This window comes from Aplysia californica, unplaced genomic scaffold (genome assembly GCF_000002075.1).
Source record: "Aplysia californica isolate F4 #8 unplaced genomic scaffold, AplCal3.0 scaffold00279, whole genome shotgun sequence".
Classification (NCBI taxonomy): Eukaryota; Metazoa; Mollusca; class Gastropoda; order Aplysiida; family Aplysiidae; genus Aplysia; species Aplysia californica.
The window spans coordinates 466,523-483,388 of NW_004797549.1; the positions used below are offsets into that span (position 1 = coordinate 466,523).

Here is a 16,866-nt window from a genome sequence, read left to right on the forward strand (position 1 = left end):
CCCCACACACACACACACTCCCACCCGCACACACACAGGGATACGCTTACGGAACGGAAAGACTAAAAACAAAACAAAAACATAACAAAACAAAACGAAAACCATGGCACTATTGTCGGATTCATGTCCAATTGTAAAAAAATGTACAACGTACTAACGTTCTTGTCGACATGTATGATGTAGGCTAGGGCCTACTCATCACGAAACAAAATTATGCATAATTTGTACATAATATTATAATAAATGTTTACATTTTGACGTAAAGATTGAAAACACCCTGGCATGGAAGACAAAGAAGTAAGAGAGATTATAATGCCTGTTAGGACTACTCTATTTTATGATCACCCCTATCTTATATTTTGTTACGTACAGCTGACTAGAAGCGAGGACAAAGTTTTCAAGTTTGTTCAAATTATGATGTTGGGTTAAAAAATTAATAGATTTACGGGGTCTGAGCTACAAAGAGGTATTTTGATGGTAAATTAATTTTTCAATACACGACTGAAGCGCCATCTACGAACAATCGGCGGAAGAAGTGACTTCCTGTTTGAGAGAAAGGAAAGAAAATCAACGCGAGAGAATACCGGCGAGCTAAATATTTTTAAGAAAGTGAAAGTGAAAGCGATTCCTTGCAAGTTTGGCAGTGCATGTTCGGAGGCCTTAGGTGAGGAATGAACTGGCTTTGCTGTTGCGTAGCTCCCTATGGCTATGTCTGTGATCGATGCTAGCTAACATACGTCTAGAGTCTAGATTCGTTGACTGGAGTAGGCATTTGCCGAGCTAGCCGTGTTGGCCTTGCCTTGTGTAGGCTACCTGGCTTCGGCTTCGGCAACTGCCAACTGCACCCGCTTCTCTAAATCTTGAAAACGTTTGTTTTTATCTTTGTTTTAGTTAAAATTAGATGGAAGATTGAACAATACCGGACCACTTGTATTATTGCGCCTTGCGTGAGCTAGATTACTTTCATAACAACACCGCTCTGCCGCACGCGCGCTTCAACTTCAATTCGCGAGAGGAGGAAGGCTAGCATTGGATGTCCAACATTCTTCATTCACACACATCTTGGAATTTGGAAGGGGGGGGGGGAGCCCTGACAAACCACTAATTTTGAGTGATGAACATATATTATAGGCCTACCGGTCCGAAATTATTCATTCCGGTTGTAAGAAGAGGGAAGTTGTTTGGGGGGTTCAGGGGGGTTTCCCCCCTGACAACTGTCCGAGATTCTTCATTGTGAGAGATATTACAATTGATGTTATCTCACGATGCACTTACGAAGAATGCCTGACTTCGCGGGGAAGGGAGAGGCGGTGGCTCGCACGCTCGGTCTCGCGATGTTCCACGCGCTGTGTTCTCTAGGCCCCGCCCTGCTGGCACATGATCCGTGGTCCGGCATGCTTCGCTGTGGTCCGGAATGTTTCGCCGTGAATGCACGCTCTTGGTTTAGCCTTAGGTGAAGTTTCCCGGACTAGGTAGGCCTACATTGTTGTCTAAATGAAGTATCCTGGACCACGGTACGGTTGAGAGAAGGATGCTGTAGACTACACAAAAATTAGTTCCTCTGCTAAATTCCATTAAAAATTATTTTTTGTAATTGTTTTTCATCTCAATTTCCCTTCCATCATGGTCCATACATTATAAAAATAGCATTACGATTTTTAAAAAAGCCATTAACCGCTCTTTTAGCTGTGCTGAACTCCTAAAATACCAGCGGTTGAGACATCTATAGAGGCAAAAGTAGTCCCAGTCCGCTGGTCCGGTATTCTTCAATCTGACCAAATTAGAATCTTAAATTGATGTAGCCTAAACTCAAAGTGGGAGAGCAGCAGTCACAGTTGGCAGCAAGCCATAAAGGGGGCACTACTTGGATGGTGGTCCCGACTTTTGTGTAGGCCTACTGAAATATCGATACTGATTTAAATAGTCGGTATCAATGTTTTTATGTTTTACCTGTAGCCTAGATCTAAATCTAGATTCAGCCTACAAAATGAACAAAAATTTCACTTTTTTTTCACAAGGCAAGGAGGGTTGCCCCCCTGACTTAAAAAAAAACCCCAAGGGGTTTCAGGGGGGCATGCCCCCCCTCTGAATTTGACCACGATTTGATGTGCAATTTAATTAGGTTTGAAAGGCTATCTCTCCATATCGGCACTCGAATCAAAAAGTAATCGTTTTAGACTTAAAACCAGAAGTAATCGTCGTTGGGGTCAAAACTAGATTCTAGATTTTCTGTGGGTTATATTTCCAGCCCTGTCACAAAAGTCGGGACCACCATATATCCAAGTAGTGCCGAAAAGGTCTTAGTTAGAAGATTTCCTACCAGGTCTGTTTTCTTCGTGACTTTGTTCCCGGTTACCGGGTCTGTAGATCTAGAACATGATCTAGAATATCTAGAGATCTAAAATGGGAGTGTATACTAGATTAGATTTCTAGATCTAGGTTCGGCGATTTTATAGTTTCGTTCTTTAAAGTCAAGAGTAGGGCCTGGGGGTTTCAGGGGGGCTTGAAGCCTGAACCCCCATCCCCCCCACCCCCCTGAATTTTATCGTAATTTGATGTTTTGCAGAACTTTAGGTTGCATCCCTGCTCTTTGTGTAGCCTATTTCAAATAGTATTTGATTTGGTCATCAAGACTTCGGGATTTCTTGTCTGGATGCAAACAAATGGATTGTAGACTTTAACGAACGGAACTACAAGATGACCCTAGATTCTAGATCTAGATCTCTAGCTAGATCTACAGTCCCTTGTACCATAAATTCATTAAAGTATACACGTCAGACTTTGTGTTTGTCTTGGTTACTTAGTGACTGAAGATCTGTCGTAATCTAAATCATCTTTCTTTTTCAGGTAACAGACCTCTGACTCTTACTCTTGCTGAAGATGGGAGACAGCGATGATGAATTTGAGCGCAAGAAAGGTAGAGATAAATTCAGGCGGGAAAGAAATGATTATGAGAGACGAAGTGATGACCGTCGACGCGATAACTGGGATGACAGGTCAGTGACTTTTGAATTTGATATTTAAAAAAAATAATTTTTTTGAACACTTTTGATATAAATTTTGTCCTGTGTATCATTAAACCCTTGTCCTGCGGGGCGGGGTTTATGTCGTCCGATAACCCTATTTCTGCACCTCTTCTTCATTCTGGACTCGTGTCAGTCTGGCCCCTGGCTGAGCGCACACACTCCGAGCATCATCTCCGTTCCATTCTGGGACCCGCTTTTGTGCAGCTGAAGTGTGTGTGCGTCAGTCTGCTTGAGTTTGTGTGCATTTGTGGCCTACTTCTAACTACAACCGCCTGCGTTGGTTCATAACAGAGACATACGTTTCATTCAAAAGACGCCAGGCCAAGTTGGTAGCTCTAGATGTTCATCCAATGAAATTAGAACAAATTGACCCACTTAGACTTGAAGAGCTCGAAAGGATAGTCAGGAAACAAGACTTCCATTTTTCTATACAAAATCTTTCAAATGAGCTTGATTTTGATTCTTGTATGAAATTTGAAATGATACTGATAAAGAAATAAGCTTGTTTGATAGTTTGAATACCATTGTGCAGGTAAAAAGAACAATTTGAGTGCAAAACATTTTGAAATTGACCTATATTATCCCCTTTCAAAACCCAGATCATTCATTATAACAACAAGAGTGTCTAAAAGGTTTTTCGAATGGGCGTAACTACTCGTAATGTCTTATCAGCTATGAGAGGGGGTTAGGTTATTCATGTGTTCGTAACACTTTATAAATAGAAAGCTATAAAAGATATAGCGTTGTTTTCATAATTGATTAACACACTCCCTCCATGTTCATGGCAAAAACACGTTTCCAGGCGCGCTCGCTGTTCACCGACAGTATACGCTGAGTGACCCCGGCGGCCTGCCAGGAACGACCGACGTAATCGGTTGCTGACACCTCTCAGCACAGACGCAGGACGAGAGTTAACTTATAAGATATTAAAATGCTTTCCTTTTTTGTGGTAGAAATCCCCGTAAACCCACATCAGTGGCATGTTAAACAATTTTAAACAAAGTGATTATTAGGAGTCGACACCCTATAATCATTTGGCATTATGAGGAGTCGACTCCCATTAATCACTGAACGCTATTAGGAGGAGTTAGAGATTACATCCGACATATAATTTAAAAAATTACAGTGGTTTTCGCATTTTTAGGGCCGGGGTTAAGGTTAGGGGTTGAGTCAGGGTTTAGTGGTTGGGTCTCTTCTTTATTGTGTTTGTTTAGGGGTAGGAGTAAGGGCAGGGATTTGGTAAGAATGGGTTTGTTGAGGTGGTCGCTTGTTGGATATTTAGTCCTTCCTATTATTATGAGACAGTGCATTGGGGAGGGTGGGGGGGTAATTTTTGTGATAATCGCGTGATTAGTTTGAGTGTGATTAGGGTGAGTTTTCTTTTCTTTAAGAGTAGTTGGGGGTGGGGGGGCAGTTAAGCCCCCCTGAGGCTGATCGGTCATAGTCTTTCTTTTTTTTAGGGGAAGGGGGCTTGCCCCCCTGATTAAGGTCAGCTTTTTTTTTCTTCCGTCACAAACACGTGCGAAATGAAATCGTTATTTGTTTTTTTCTCTTCATCCCTTACCGCGACACGATCGTACAAAAAACAAATCAAAACAAAGGTAGACCGGTACAGAGGAAGCAGTGCTTGTCCACGGTTGCAATTCAAACTCAAACTACGCTCCCTTTTATGCAAATGAGGTAGACTTGACTCAGAAGTTACTTTTTTTAAAGCCAATCGAAGTAGCTTTTTGTATTGTTGCGAAGGAACCCCGAAAAACCCTTCGAGGTAAAAAAACAATTGCGTTTTTGTGACTCCCAATAATGCCAAAACTGATTAAATGGGCAGTCGGCTCCTAACCGGTTGACATTATGCCCATAGGGAGCGACTCCCAATAACGCCTTCCAAAATTAAATGCCCTGTGCACATTGCAGAAAATTTTGTCTAATCTCTGTTTGAATGGTTTCATACAGTTCAGGGCTGCCAGAGTTTCTTTCTTGGAGGGCAGGATTTATAACCACAAGTTTGGCACAAACATTTGAATTTGTAGTTCAAGATTGGTTCCAGTTTGATTTTGAGGAAACTGGTCAACATTATTTTTATTTACGCATGGAATGAATAAGGTCCTAATGGACTAGGTGTGTATTTGATTGAAACAAAGCAGAAGTAAATTCAATCAGTGTGCACTGGCCGGTATCGTCACAACCAGATCTGCCTGCATTGGGCTTGTTGTAAACTTAATTGTTGTCAAAATTTAACCTTTTATGTTTTAGTGCGTGCTTTATAACGATTGTGCCTTGATAAAGGTCTGCATAATACTGAATTATAGACAAAAACTACTTACAGATTAACAGTTAATTTCCTTTTCTTTTACAGGAGACCATCTATGAGAGGAGGACAGTAAGTATTGATAAGTTTAGTACTGCTTATTTTCGAATTTCAACTATACCTGACCTGTTTGCTCATATGACCTCATGCAGCCAAGAGCACTGTGAAACTCTAACCCAAAACTGTACCTCAAGCTATAAGATCCCTTTCAGCCTGATAATACTTTCTTGTGTACAGGTCAGCAGAAAAGAAATAGTTTTATTGACCAAGTTGAAGCACTGCTGGTTTTTAAATCTTGATTTAAAAAAACAATACTCATGTTAAGGACTATAATATAATTTTTTCTTTTCATTTTAATTATTATCAGGTTTTTTATGTTATTTTGGTCTCAGTGTCTGTGCATTTGCCTCTGTTGGTTTTTTTTTCTTCCAAATAGCTTGGTAAGAGAAATATGTAGAAAATTATTTTGTATGGAGAATTTATCGATTTGTACGAGTTCTTAGAAAAGCTACTCTGTATGAGCATGCTTAGTTTCCTTTTTTTCTACTAGAGAATCAAGTTATGACCTTTCCCTACTGTTTGTTCTGTAGAGAAGAGAATTTTCTGGCAAAAGCAGGATTAACATGCAATCGTTTCACAGTTTGTTGTAAGCATGTCTGTTCCTCTTTTAATTAGCAGCAAGTGTTTTCTTTCAGTTCAGAAAATACCATCTAATGGTGTGTAAGAAAAAATGGTGTCCGTGCTGAGAATGAAATATAATAGTTATTTGCTCATTCTTTTGTTTGAAGAAAGGCTCTTTGTAGGATGTTTTTCTTTTCTTTTATTTGGTAAACGAATCCCTTTATAAACTTTATGCCAAAGGTTTAGTGGCTTGTCAGAGAACAAGATAATGTCAAAGTAACAAAAGTTGTCCTCTAATCACCTTTAACATCGTTCTGTACAATAATCCTGTTTTATAATATTTCAAATGTTACGTTCCATTACTTAATTGACTCACTGTTCACTGTCGTTGAAAGAGGTGTTTGAACCCATATGGAGCCTCCTAAATTTTTTATTCTTGACAGTTTTTTCCCTGCCTGTTCTCTGCACTATGGAAAGTTAGAAGTGGATTCTGTACGTTATTGTAATGTTTTTTTCAATGAGGACTTTTATTTGTTTCATTTAAATTTGACATGAAAGGAAAGAAACTTGGGTTTTTTTTAGGATGTCTGAACTTTCTTGACACCGAATGGTATACCACCAACAAATGTCTTGGTGTTTATGAACGTCGGGTTTGTTTTATGGTGGGGAGAATGGGGCTGTTATTATTTGCTGCTGTTTTTACGACATCCCTCCCCCCCTCTCACCCCAGCCCTCCTCCAACGCTCCGAGAAATACAGAAAGCTCCAACTGAATTCTAATGTTTGTATGATGATGTGTTGTTGAAGCAGAGGATTCAGTTGTTTGTATATATACATGAATACATGTGAACAAATGCCTGATGACCACACATGATGCACTTTTTATAACAAGCACACATACACACACACACGCACGCACACACACATACACACGGAAATAGTGAAGAAGTATTTTGACTCGATGCCCTTTCGCATTGGTGGACTAGCCCTGTTTGCTTCTTTGTGTTTGCGTCTGTGTTTGTGTGTGTGTGTACTAGCCATGCTCTGCCGACGAGGGTTGCCCCGGTGCCCCCATAACGCGCCTCTTTGCTGTTTCAGACGCGGGTGGCGAGGCAACCCGTGAGTATGAGTTTCTCCCCTTGATGATGTATCTCGAGTTTGCACTCAATGTGGATGACAGACAAATGCAGGGGGGGGGGGGGGGGAGAGTGTCTTACCTTTGAGATCTGTTATTGTTAATGTTTTTTATTTTTTAAACAATATTTTTAGAGTCATTGAGGTTTTATCTTCTATTGTGATGTGTCAGTTGCTGTACATACTACATACGTTTCAAAATTGGTAATTGTTGTGGTAATGCATGTCTCATTTACCTGGCGTAGTGTACCTCAAGTTACTATGCAGGACATGTGTAAATGTAAGAAAAAAATTGACTTTTTGATTCTTTGTAATTTTGTATCATTTAAAAAAAATAAACTTCTTATTCTGAAGTAGTCAGGTACAGTCTTGCTTTTAAGGAAAATTAAATCATAAGAAACATGGGCTGTTAAGTTATGTAATTGTGAACATGTGTAAATAGTCTTGCGTGTGCATTTGTTTTTATGTTTACCTTTGAAGTATTTAGAGTTTCTATTGCTCTGCTTGAATCATTTTTGAGACGTTGTTGACCTGAGCTTTTTGGGATTTGATTCTGACCTTTTAAAGCTCAATTAAAGCTGGTGGGAAAGCATATCCATGGTGCGGGTGGTTGGAGGGCGCCATTCTAGGTCCTACATCTTTACTATCCCCCTGTTTCTGTCTGTTTGTCTTATTTTTTCCCAGCACAAAGTAACCCATTATTGTGTTGATGTTCTTCCCTCTACTCAAACAAAAAAGCGTATCCATGGACATTTTGTGGTTGGCTTTGTATTTTAGTAGTTTTTATTTTTACCTTTTTATGGTGACTGCTGGTACACTCGTCTTCATTCTGTGAAGGAGAGCTGCAGGTACTGAGTTTGTTACAGAGGACGTTCTATTTCATTTTGTGCTTGGTAGGGTGTGAGGTTGACTCCTTGTTCAAATTCCAGTTTGGGACCTTCTCAAACTTTGGAATTTTTTGTGGGGGGGAGGGGGGGAGGGAACCTCTAACTTTGGAAATTTGGTAAGCTTCCAAGGATCTGCACCCACTCAGCCCAGTTTTCTCGGATGTGGACTTTAACTTCTGTCATTTTACGTTTGCCATACAGTAATTGTAGGGTCCTGTAGGGTTGTGTTTAACTCTAAGCACAACTGTACTAGATATACATGAATTGTCACTGGCATCTTTGATTTTGTCTCATGTGGGTATTTTTGTGTCTTGTGTTCCATTCTCAAGATGACTTTTTGTTTGTGGTGAGTTGTAGATGTCTACTTGAACTGTGGGTGGTTGGCGGGTGCTCTGGTGTGGTTTGCTTCTTCTTTCCTATCGAACATCTATTGTCCTTATCTCCCCTTCTTCTTTTTTAAAATGTTTGTTACTCTCTTGCAACACCTAATCTTCTGACGCCCATATGACCTTATATGTAGGTGCGAGCACCGTAAAACATCTACTAAAACTAAACTACTTGAACATCCTCATCCAAATGCCAGTTTGGAATGATCTGGGATCAATTTGAAAAAAGAATTAGTTTTTCTTTCCCTTTATAATATTCTGTCTGTCTGTATTGCTTTTTCGCGACTCAAAACGGTTGCTTATTGTGTCAGTATGCTGGTGCTAATAGAAACTTGGGAATATCACTTTTTGTAACTTGCTGGAGGTGTTATTGTTTGTTTACATATTTTTTAAAATATCTTTGTGTGTTAAGTCAAACGTTCAGACAAGCAGTAGACTGCAGTGGCTTTTGGGTAAAGGTGGTAGACACAGGAGATTAACAAACAAGTTGTGGTATGCCGTGCTCGATAGTCATGGGGTCAATTTGCCTTTGATGATGCTAGACGTCTTGAGCTGGCCCTGTCTCTTCATTTGTCTGTGTTCCTGTTTCACAAACAAATGATGATGATGACCCTTTTTGGTACATTTTGGCTAGTTTAGGGTGATGTGATAGACTGCTTCATTTCTGCCTCTCAGGGCCAACCCAAACTTGGTGTAATATTTTTATCCTGCAGAAATTTTGAGAAACTCAGTAGAAAATTAAGCTGCAAATTGAAATTGAAGTCATGTCTCTTGTGTTCCAAGGTGGAGAGCCTAGCCATTACACTAGAGATGGCGATGACAACTCAAAAATGTAAATTCATTTTGGTGGCAGGTATGAAAAAAAATAACCCTTTCTGATTTTCAGCACAGCGGGATTGAACTTTTTTTTTTTCAGTAGCTGCTCACAAAATAACGGCACCTAGAGTGGGTTTTAAAAAATTTACTAAAGCAGTCTGAAAAGGGCAGTTTCTTGCATCTTTCCGTGTTTCTCCCAGGGGAGGTGGAATGAGGTCGCGGGATATGTGGTCGGGTCGGGGTGCCAACATGCGGGACCGACGTGACATGTACTCTCGACAGTACGACGACAGACGGCGCGATCGCTTCAGCCCTGGCCGCTTTGACGGAGGCCCCCACCCAGCCAAGAGAATGCGCAGGGATTGGTGAGTGTTTGTTTTTTCTCTAGTGATAAGGTATTTGTACCATTAAGTTATTTGTCTTCTGTTTCCAATTAAAAAGTGTGCTGTCAGTAGGTTCTGTGACACAATGTCTGAGCTTCTTGTCATTGCCCAGTGCTGGAAACTGTGTGTTGTTGTTGAAATTCTGGTCATATTGAAGATTTTTATAGACTAGGTCTGTTGTAGAAGTGTTGAGCAGGTCCTCCCCTGTGTTGTACGTGCACAAGTGGAGATGGGAACAAAAGCTTATGATTTTAAAAAAGCTTGTATTTAATAATAAAATAAATAAGTAAATATAAATTAACACTTTTATTGATCCCAGAAGGGCAATTTAGTTTACAATGGCAAACATACACACATAAATATATAATTATAAATAAATACATACATACATAAATACATCATACATAAATACACACTATTACAACAATATAGAACAAGTTCACAACCATGCCATTGCTCGTGGCCACTCTGCAGCATCCTGTTGTTTTTTGTTAGCTAGGGTTGTTGTGTCAGAATTTTTATGTTTCCTAATACTTCCAACTGGTTTTCCGTAAATCCCTTTTTTTCTGACTAGTGTGGACCAAATGATTGACTTTGGTCAACACTTTACTTTTTAGATATCGCTATATTCTGCCAGAAAACGTTGATGTAATTTTTTAGATGTCATGAAGGTTGATGAATGCAGCATGCCCTGCTCCCCCCTTTTAAAAAAATTAATTTTCAATTGTTTTGCGTCGCCGCTCCTTATTCCATACCCCCCATTTATTATTTTCCAGCTTGCCACCACTGATGATCATGTGAAACATTATATCTTGAACCTAGATATCAGAATGAAACTTCTTTTTTGTTTGTTTTGTAAATGGCAAATTACCCTCAGTATTAGTACCGGTACCGGGATGGCTACCTCCATTTTCTGTACATTTAAAAGACTTTTGTAGATTGGTTTATATTTTGTAATGAAACTGGTTTTTTCCTAAATGGGAAAAGATGTAACAGTAACTTTCTAAAATTGCTAAAATTTCATGATCTCTTGTTCTTTTATTCACTGAAGGAGAAATATAACGGTTTGGTTCCTAATAGTACAGGGGTATGAGGTTGAATGTGCGCACCTCCCCCCCCCCCCCACCCCGTTTATTAGTTTATTGATTTTTTACCCCTTGTCCACCCCCCTTATTCGATACCTTAGAGTAGGTTTTAAAGAAATTGTAATCTTTTTATGAGATTTTCAGCACCTCTTCATTCCTTCCATTTTCTTACTTTCTTTTTCCTTTCCATGTGTTCAGGGATGAGGGGGGTTATTCCGGCATGTATGAGAGTCCTTTCCAAGTGAGCAACGGCCCTCCGGGAGCTGACCGTGCTGGCTGGACGCCCAGAAACATGGAGGTCAGCAGTGGCCCACCCGACCGTGGGGGGTTCCCCGAGCGCAGAGATGCCATGTAAGTCTTGTATCTTGTGCTGTTCTCAGGAAGGTGTTCTTTCTCCTTTTCGTCATCTCCTCTTCCTCCTCTTCTTTTTTCATATTTATCTGCTTGTTTGCCTCCTCTTTTGTCTGCTCGCTTTTTCCTTTTTTTTCTATTCCTTCTTCCCCTTGTCTTCCAACTGCTGTGAGCCACTCCCTGAACTAGTGGCCCACCATAAAGTTTTGACTATGTACTAAAGAGGCCTCATTATTTAAATTTTTGATTCTGAGAAATTGAGGTAATTCTGAACTCTCTTTGCAGGAGTGGGCACCAGTTTTAGGCTCTTTTCTGTTGTTCTGATGCTTCTGTCTCTTTTCCTTACTTTTCCCCCCTACTAGAATTGACTGTTTCAACTTACTCCTCTTTCACTCAAACATTCCGTAATTCACTTACATGTTTTTTTGCTGTTGTGTTATGATTAAATGAAATTTTTGTTATTTCATTGATCAAGTTCCTCAAGTAGGTGGTTGGAGAGGGCCATTGATAGGTTCTATTTCTTTTGTTCACCCCTCTTGTTTTAGTCCTGTGTTTCTTTCTTCCACGGTACAAGAGGCTGGTTATCAAAGTGATGTACTTCTCTCTCCTTAAACTATGGTTTCACATATGATAGCTGCATTTTAGTTTTTCCAGAATTTCTTTTTCAATCCAATTATCCCTCGGTCTTGACGTTTTCCAAAAACTGCCATCCCATAACTTCTTGAACATGGCTAGTCTAAGGTGAACAGGCCTTTTAGACTGCTGAGAAATACGCTCTGGGCTGGTTTATTGGCCCTATGAGATGCTGAGAAATGCATCTCAGGTTTGCATACTGTACTGGCCATACAGGTTCAGAGGATTATTGGGGTTTATGCAAGATAATTCTGCTGTGATTCCATCCGGTTGTATTTATCGGTGCCGCCCCTCCCCCAGTGACCCTGAACACCCGACCCAGCCCCCGCTAATGACCTTCAAGCAGTTCCTGAACAAGCAGGAGGACACAATCTCGCAAGAGGATGCCATCCGCCTCTTTGAAGACTACAAGTTGGACTTTCGGCGTCAGCAGATCAACGAATTCTTCCTGGCCCACAAGGAGGAGGAATGGTGAGTGTGGTGTGTGTGTGTCTGTGCTTGCTGCACTCTCACAGCGTCTGTGAGACTGGCTGGATGGGCCGTAGGGGTGTACCAGGAGGTTATATGTAGTAAGCAGAGAGTTGGACTGTATGGTATTTGTTTATGGGATGGGCTGTGTAGTAGTTACTTTCTTATTTATGGTGTGTGTGTGTGTATGTTTTGAAAAGTGCAGGTCTGGTTGTATTCTGCTTGTTGAGTGTGGTGGGTTGTGTTGTTGATGTTTGCTCACCACACATGCAAGTATGTGTTGTAGTGAGGAGGAGGGTTGTGATGGTGGTGGTGTAGGGGAATTTCAGACCAGTTTGGACTTGTGACAGAGGCCTTTGTCCGTGCTGTAGCTTGTGTGGTCTAAGGATACGAGTTTGATTCCCCTTTACAGAAAATGTTTTATCGGGTATGTCCATCTTTCTGATCAAATGTTGTATTGTCCTGTAGTTTCAGCTGGGGTTGGCACTTACTGGCAGGTTCGGAGCAGTCTGCCTCTTAAATAGTGTACGTTTTATCGATGGAGGCACCTCTGACAGAGGTGGTTTATTGTTATTGGGATGTTCATGTTTTGGTTCTTACAGCTGCCCCCATTTCCCCAACTTCGTGATTCAAAACTGTCGTCGTAACTCAAAGGGGCCTTCAGACTACCCCCTGGGGTTGTACAACACTAGTCAGATATGACCAAACATCTGAGTTGTAGTAGCACAGAGATTTCTGTTAATTTTAGTGGTATTCACGTCTTGAACCACTGGAAGAATTTGTGGGGTTCTACCCTGAGGGTTGCCAAAAACCCCAACCCGAACCTACAGTTAGAAGGAATGAGGCGAAAACTTTTTTGAAACTCTATCTTATATAGTTTCCTCACGTCAAATGTTGCTAGTAATGTTCATATGTACTGTTGTTACAATGATTTTTTTTTTTTAAATGTGGTTTAAGGTTATTACAAAGGTATAAATTAATTTTTTTTAAAAATATTCGGTTTGATAGTATGCAAAGGCTTTCAGGTGAAGTGACTCAGTAATAATTATTTGATTTGCCTTTTCTTAAAAAATGATTCTTGATGAAATTTGTGTGGTGGTGTTTTTTTGTGGGTTTTTTTTGCTTTTTTTTTTTTTTTGGTGGTGTTAATTACTCTAGTTCCAGGATTTGGCGATCTTTAGGCTTGTCCCAACCTTGTGTAGTAGTATGTATGCTTTAATCCACGTCTTCTCTCAACAGTCAAGATGACCCTGGTTCCCTCATGGGAACCTCAGAATGGAATAGAGAGCTTCTTTCTTCGCTGTGCACGCATGTAGAGTTAGGGCACACTGCGCACAATGCAGTGTTTAGTGTGTTTCAAGTGTTAGGTTTAGCCTAGGGAGAACCGCGAGAAGAGAAAAAATTTAATAAATTCGGCATTGGATGTTGAATCTGTGATGGTGAGCTTCCTCTCAAGACAGGAAAAAGTTGCGTTTATTTCTGTGTGGGTTACCGATCACTATTGTGTGAGCAATGTTTTTCTACCTGGGCCTGCGCTTTTAAAAGCGAATCGCAGGTGCCACCTTGTGTGAGAGCAACTCTTGAGAAGGCTGGAGATATTGCCTCACATGGTTTGTCCACTACGTTGTGTGTATGTGTGTGTGTGTGTTTTGTCCCTTTCGTCATTATCTCATCATCGCTTTATCCCTCGACTGTCTTCAGCATCCTCCTCTCTTTTTGTCTAAGTCAGTGAGGTAGACCTCCCTAATACATCTCAACTTTCATTTTAGGGTTGCAAAATCCTGTAGTTTTTGCATCGCTCATTGTTTTTTTGGTTTTCGTGAAATGAAATTATCCATGCCAAAATTAAATGTAAAGTCAGATAATAATTGTTTGTTAGTTTTGATTCAAGGTAAATGTATCAAAATGCTTATTTTGTTTCACTGAATTAGAAAGCACAATAACTGAAGGCAAGAAAAACTGTACTCAATGATAGTTTCAATTCTCTGAAAGGGTTTGGTCAATATTGTTCTTTAGTCTCGGCCTGAGATAGTTTTGCACTATGACCATGTGTTCATTTGTGTTCAATCGCTTTCAAAGGATAGTGGGTTCAACATTTTTGTTTTCTTTCTTTTTCTCTTCTTCATCAACGTGACCCCCTTGCCCCTCCTGTCACCACAACGCACATGGTTCAGGTTTAAGTCCAAGTACCACCCAGAGGAGTGCGACAAACGGCAGGTGGAGGTTAAAGCTGCACTGGAGTCGCGACGGAAAGTGTTTGAGGCTCTGAGGGAGAAGAAGTTCTTTGAGGATATCAGCGTGGACATTGACTGTACTGACTCTCTCATCAAGATTATGGATGCTGGTATGGGATTTAAAAAAACATTTTTTTTATGGAAGGGTCATGTTACATTCATCTCTTGTGTGCCTTGAAGGTGTAAGGGATAGAATGGTCCTGCCGTTTAAAAAAATAATATGTATTTTTTTATACAGATATGCCCTTCACAGAAATATCTGAATGCTGAAAAGTGGGTTTTGCAATTATATAATCAGTGATGCTAATCATCCTCCGATCAGAGGAATTCCGGGGTTTTGAGCCTTCCGAGGAAATTTCTCCTCGATCTGGCGTCCTCCCGAGTCTGACGAAAGTCGGGGCGCCGATGTATGCGAAAATGTAATTCAACGAGCGCGAATTCTTAATTCCACGAGCAATCATGTCATCTCGCCATGGAAACTGAAGCCCCTCACGGTCGGAATGCATAGTTGGCCGGTTCAAAAATTGACAACCATGCATGTGAATGCTTTGCGGAAAGATTGATGATTATATACTGTCTTTTCATTGGGGGAGAACTATAGAGCTTTGAAGGGCTTTCCCGTGGTATATATTTGGCCTTTGGCGTTTAAATAGAAAGCCTTTAAAAATACCGTCGATGTATTCGAGGATCATTTACCGGCCCGAAAAAGGTACTAGTAGAAAGATCAGTTAATTTTCTATTAAAATAAATTCATCGGCGTAAAATTATTTTGCATCAATTCTTCCGTCAAACTCGGAAAGCATGCGACACCCCAGGCGGTAGGGCTGGGCAATGAGTCGCTATAGGAAAAATCCGGATAATATGTTAGTGCGGCTCTTTGGTAAATAATGTTATGAACCGATTAGACAAATGGGTTAAAACCACTTTGACAAACGAGTTAGCACCCCTCCAACAAATGGGTGCTCCCAATTCGCCAAACTGGTCAGGAGAGAGAATTAGGAGTCTGAATTCGGATAATGTACTTATTGAGGATTATCCGATTATCCGGATATTTATCCGGGTTTTGCCCTCCTCTACCAGGCGGGGAGCACTCTGTACACTACAGTATAGAGCAGATTCGCTCGCGGCTGGGGCTGGTGCAGTGCTGGCTAGGTCAACGCTTGGTGTTTTTGTCGAAATAACGACAGATCATTGTGTTTGAGGCGATAAAATACTGATTTGTAATTATCTTAGTCTTGAAAAAAATTAGGCTTCATGATATCTATATTATAGTGATTGTACTTTGTTAATGTGGAAATGTTTGGTGAATATGGTACTTTTTTATCTGTCAAACATGGGATTGCAGTCAGTTAGCGACTTTAGCATTATTTTATAATATTTAAAACAGCTGCCTTTTTCTTTAAAGTTGACACACAGGTAAAAGAATGGTACTAAGATTCTCAGGAGACGTAGGCCTTTCATATGGAACAGATAAAGTTGGCATTCAGCTACTTTGAAAATTTTGTTTCTAATACCTTCTGATTCCTCCCTAGTTTGGGTATGGCATCGATGATTTTCCTCCTTTTTCACTTCTTGTCATTAACATCACTGATATAAGGACGCTTGTTTTTACTATGTATTTTAAATTTATGCAATGTGCCAAAGTCTATTGTCAAAATCAAGTTTAATTTCTTTGGCAGTAGTGAAATTGTGCATGTTGCAGACTCTTTCATAGGAAGATCTGGCCTTTTCTTTAACACCTTAACGACCAGCCATCCTGTGACTGGTATGTGGTATGTAAATGAAGACAATGACTGCTGACTCAACTTTTTGAGCATATCCATGGGAGAGTGTGATTGGGATACTGCTAGGTGGAGACAAGTAATGTGTATAAGCTGTCACTTGAGTGTCAGTGGAAAAAGGCCCTCCCCCCAAAAAAAAATCCTAATTGTGTGGGATTTTGTACTATGGCTGCTCGTTTGTGACCTTGTATCTCATCTAAGCTAATTGCAAGGCTGTACACTTTTCCTTTTGCTTACAATATGGGTGTGTTTGTGGTAGAGGGAGAAATTCGTTTCTGTTCCTTAGTCAGGCTCATGTGGTTACGTGTCATTTCTTTTCAGCTGTGATTCTCCTAGAGGGAGGAAATGATCTGGATTTGACCATACTGGACAACCCGCTCCTGGAGCCAGGAGAACGGTCGCGTCAGAACTCGGAGACGGTCACCTCTCCCATCAAAACGTAAGATGGCTTTCTTTGCTTATATTATTGTTATGTTATGTATGCTCGAAGATTGTTGTATAAGATGGGTCACTTCTTAATTTTAGAAACAAGACAAAACTTCTGCCTTGGGGTCGATGCGTGTACAAAAATACTTAAGTATTTTTAGACAGAGATGCGGCTTGCACAAGAATTGAAGAGAAAAAAATCAGTGAATGTTTGATGAGAAGGATTGGTATTTATCGATCTAAGTACAAAACAAAGTATTCTAAGCTGTGTTGGTGGTGTACAGAAATACTTAAGTATTTTTAGACCGAGCTGCAGCTTGCAAAAGAA

General features: G+C 40.4%; 1 protein-coding gene across 8 annotated transcripts in view; it reads left to right on the forward strand.

Annotated features, from left to right (window-relative positions):
• The first annotated feature begins 540 nt into the window (after positions 1–540).
• LOC101863681 (serrate RNA effector molecule homolog) overlaps positions 541–16,866 on the forward strand; it is a 35,330-nt gene continuing 19,004 nt past the window's right edge. For 7 of the 8 annotated variants that reach the window (XM_005101352.3, XM_013084227.2, XM_013084229.2 and 4 more), the window contains exons 1-9: positions 541–664; positions 2,848–2,996; positions 5,383–5,406; positions 7,053–7,073; positions 9,378–9,542; positions 10,844–10,996; positions 11,930–12,100; positions 14,272–14,441; positions 16,434–16,551. In XM_005101352.3, coding sequence (XP_005101409.1) covers positions 2,881–2,996; positions 5,383–5,406; positions 7,053–7,073; positions 9,378–9,542; positions 10,844–10,996; positions 11,930–12,100; positions 14,272–14,441; positions 16,434–16,551 — 938 coding nt within the window. In that variant the 5' untranslated portion in view covers positions 541–664; positions 2,848–2,880. The remainder of the gene's footprint in view (positions 665–2,847; positions 2,997–5,382; positions 5,407–7,052; positions 7,074–9,377; positions 9,543–10,843; positions 10,997–11,929; positions 12,101–14,271; positions 14,442–16,433; positions 16,552–16,866) is intronic. The other variant, XM_013084228.2, reaches the window with a different exon arrangement.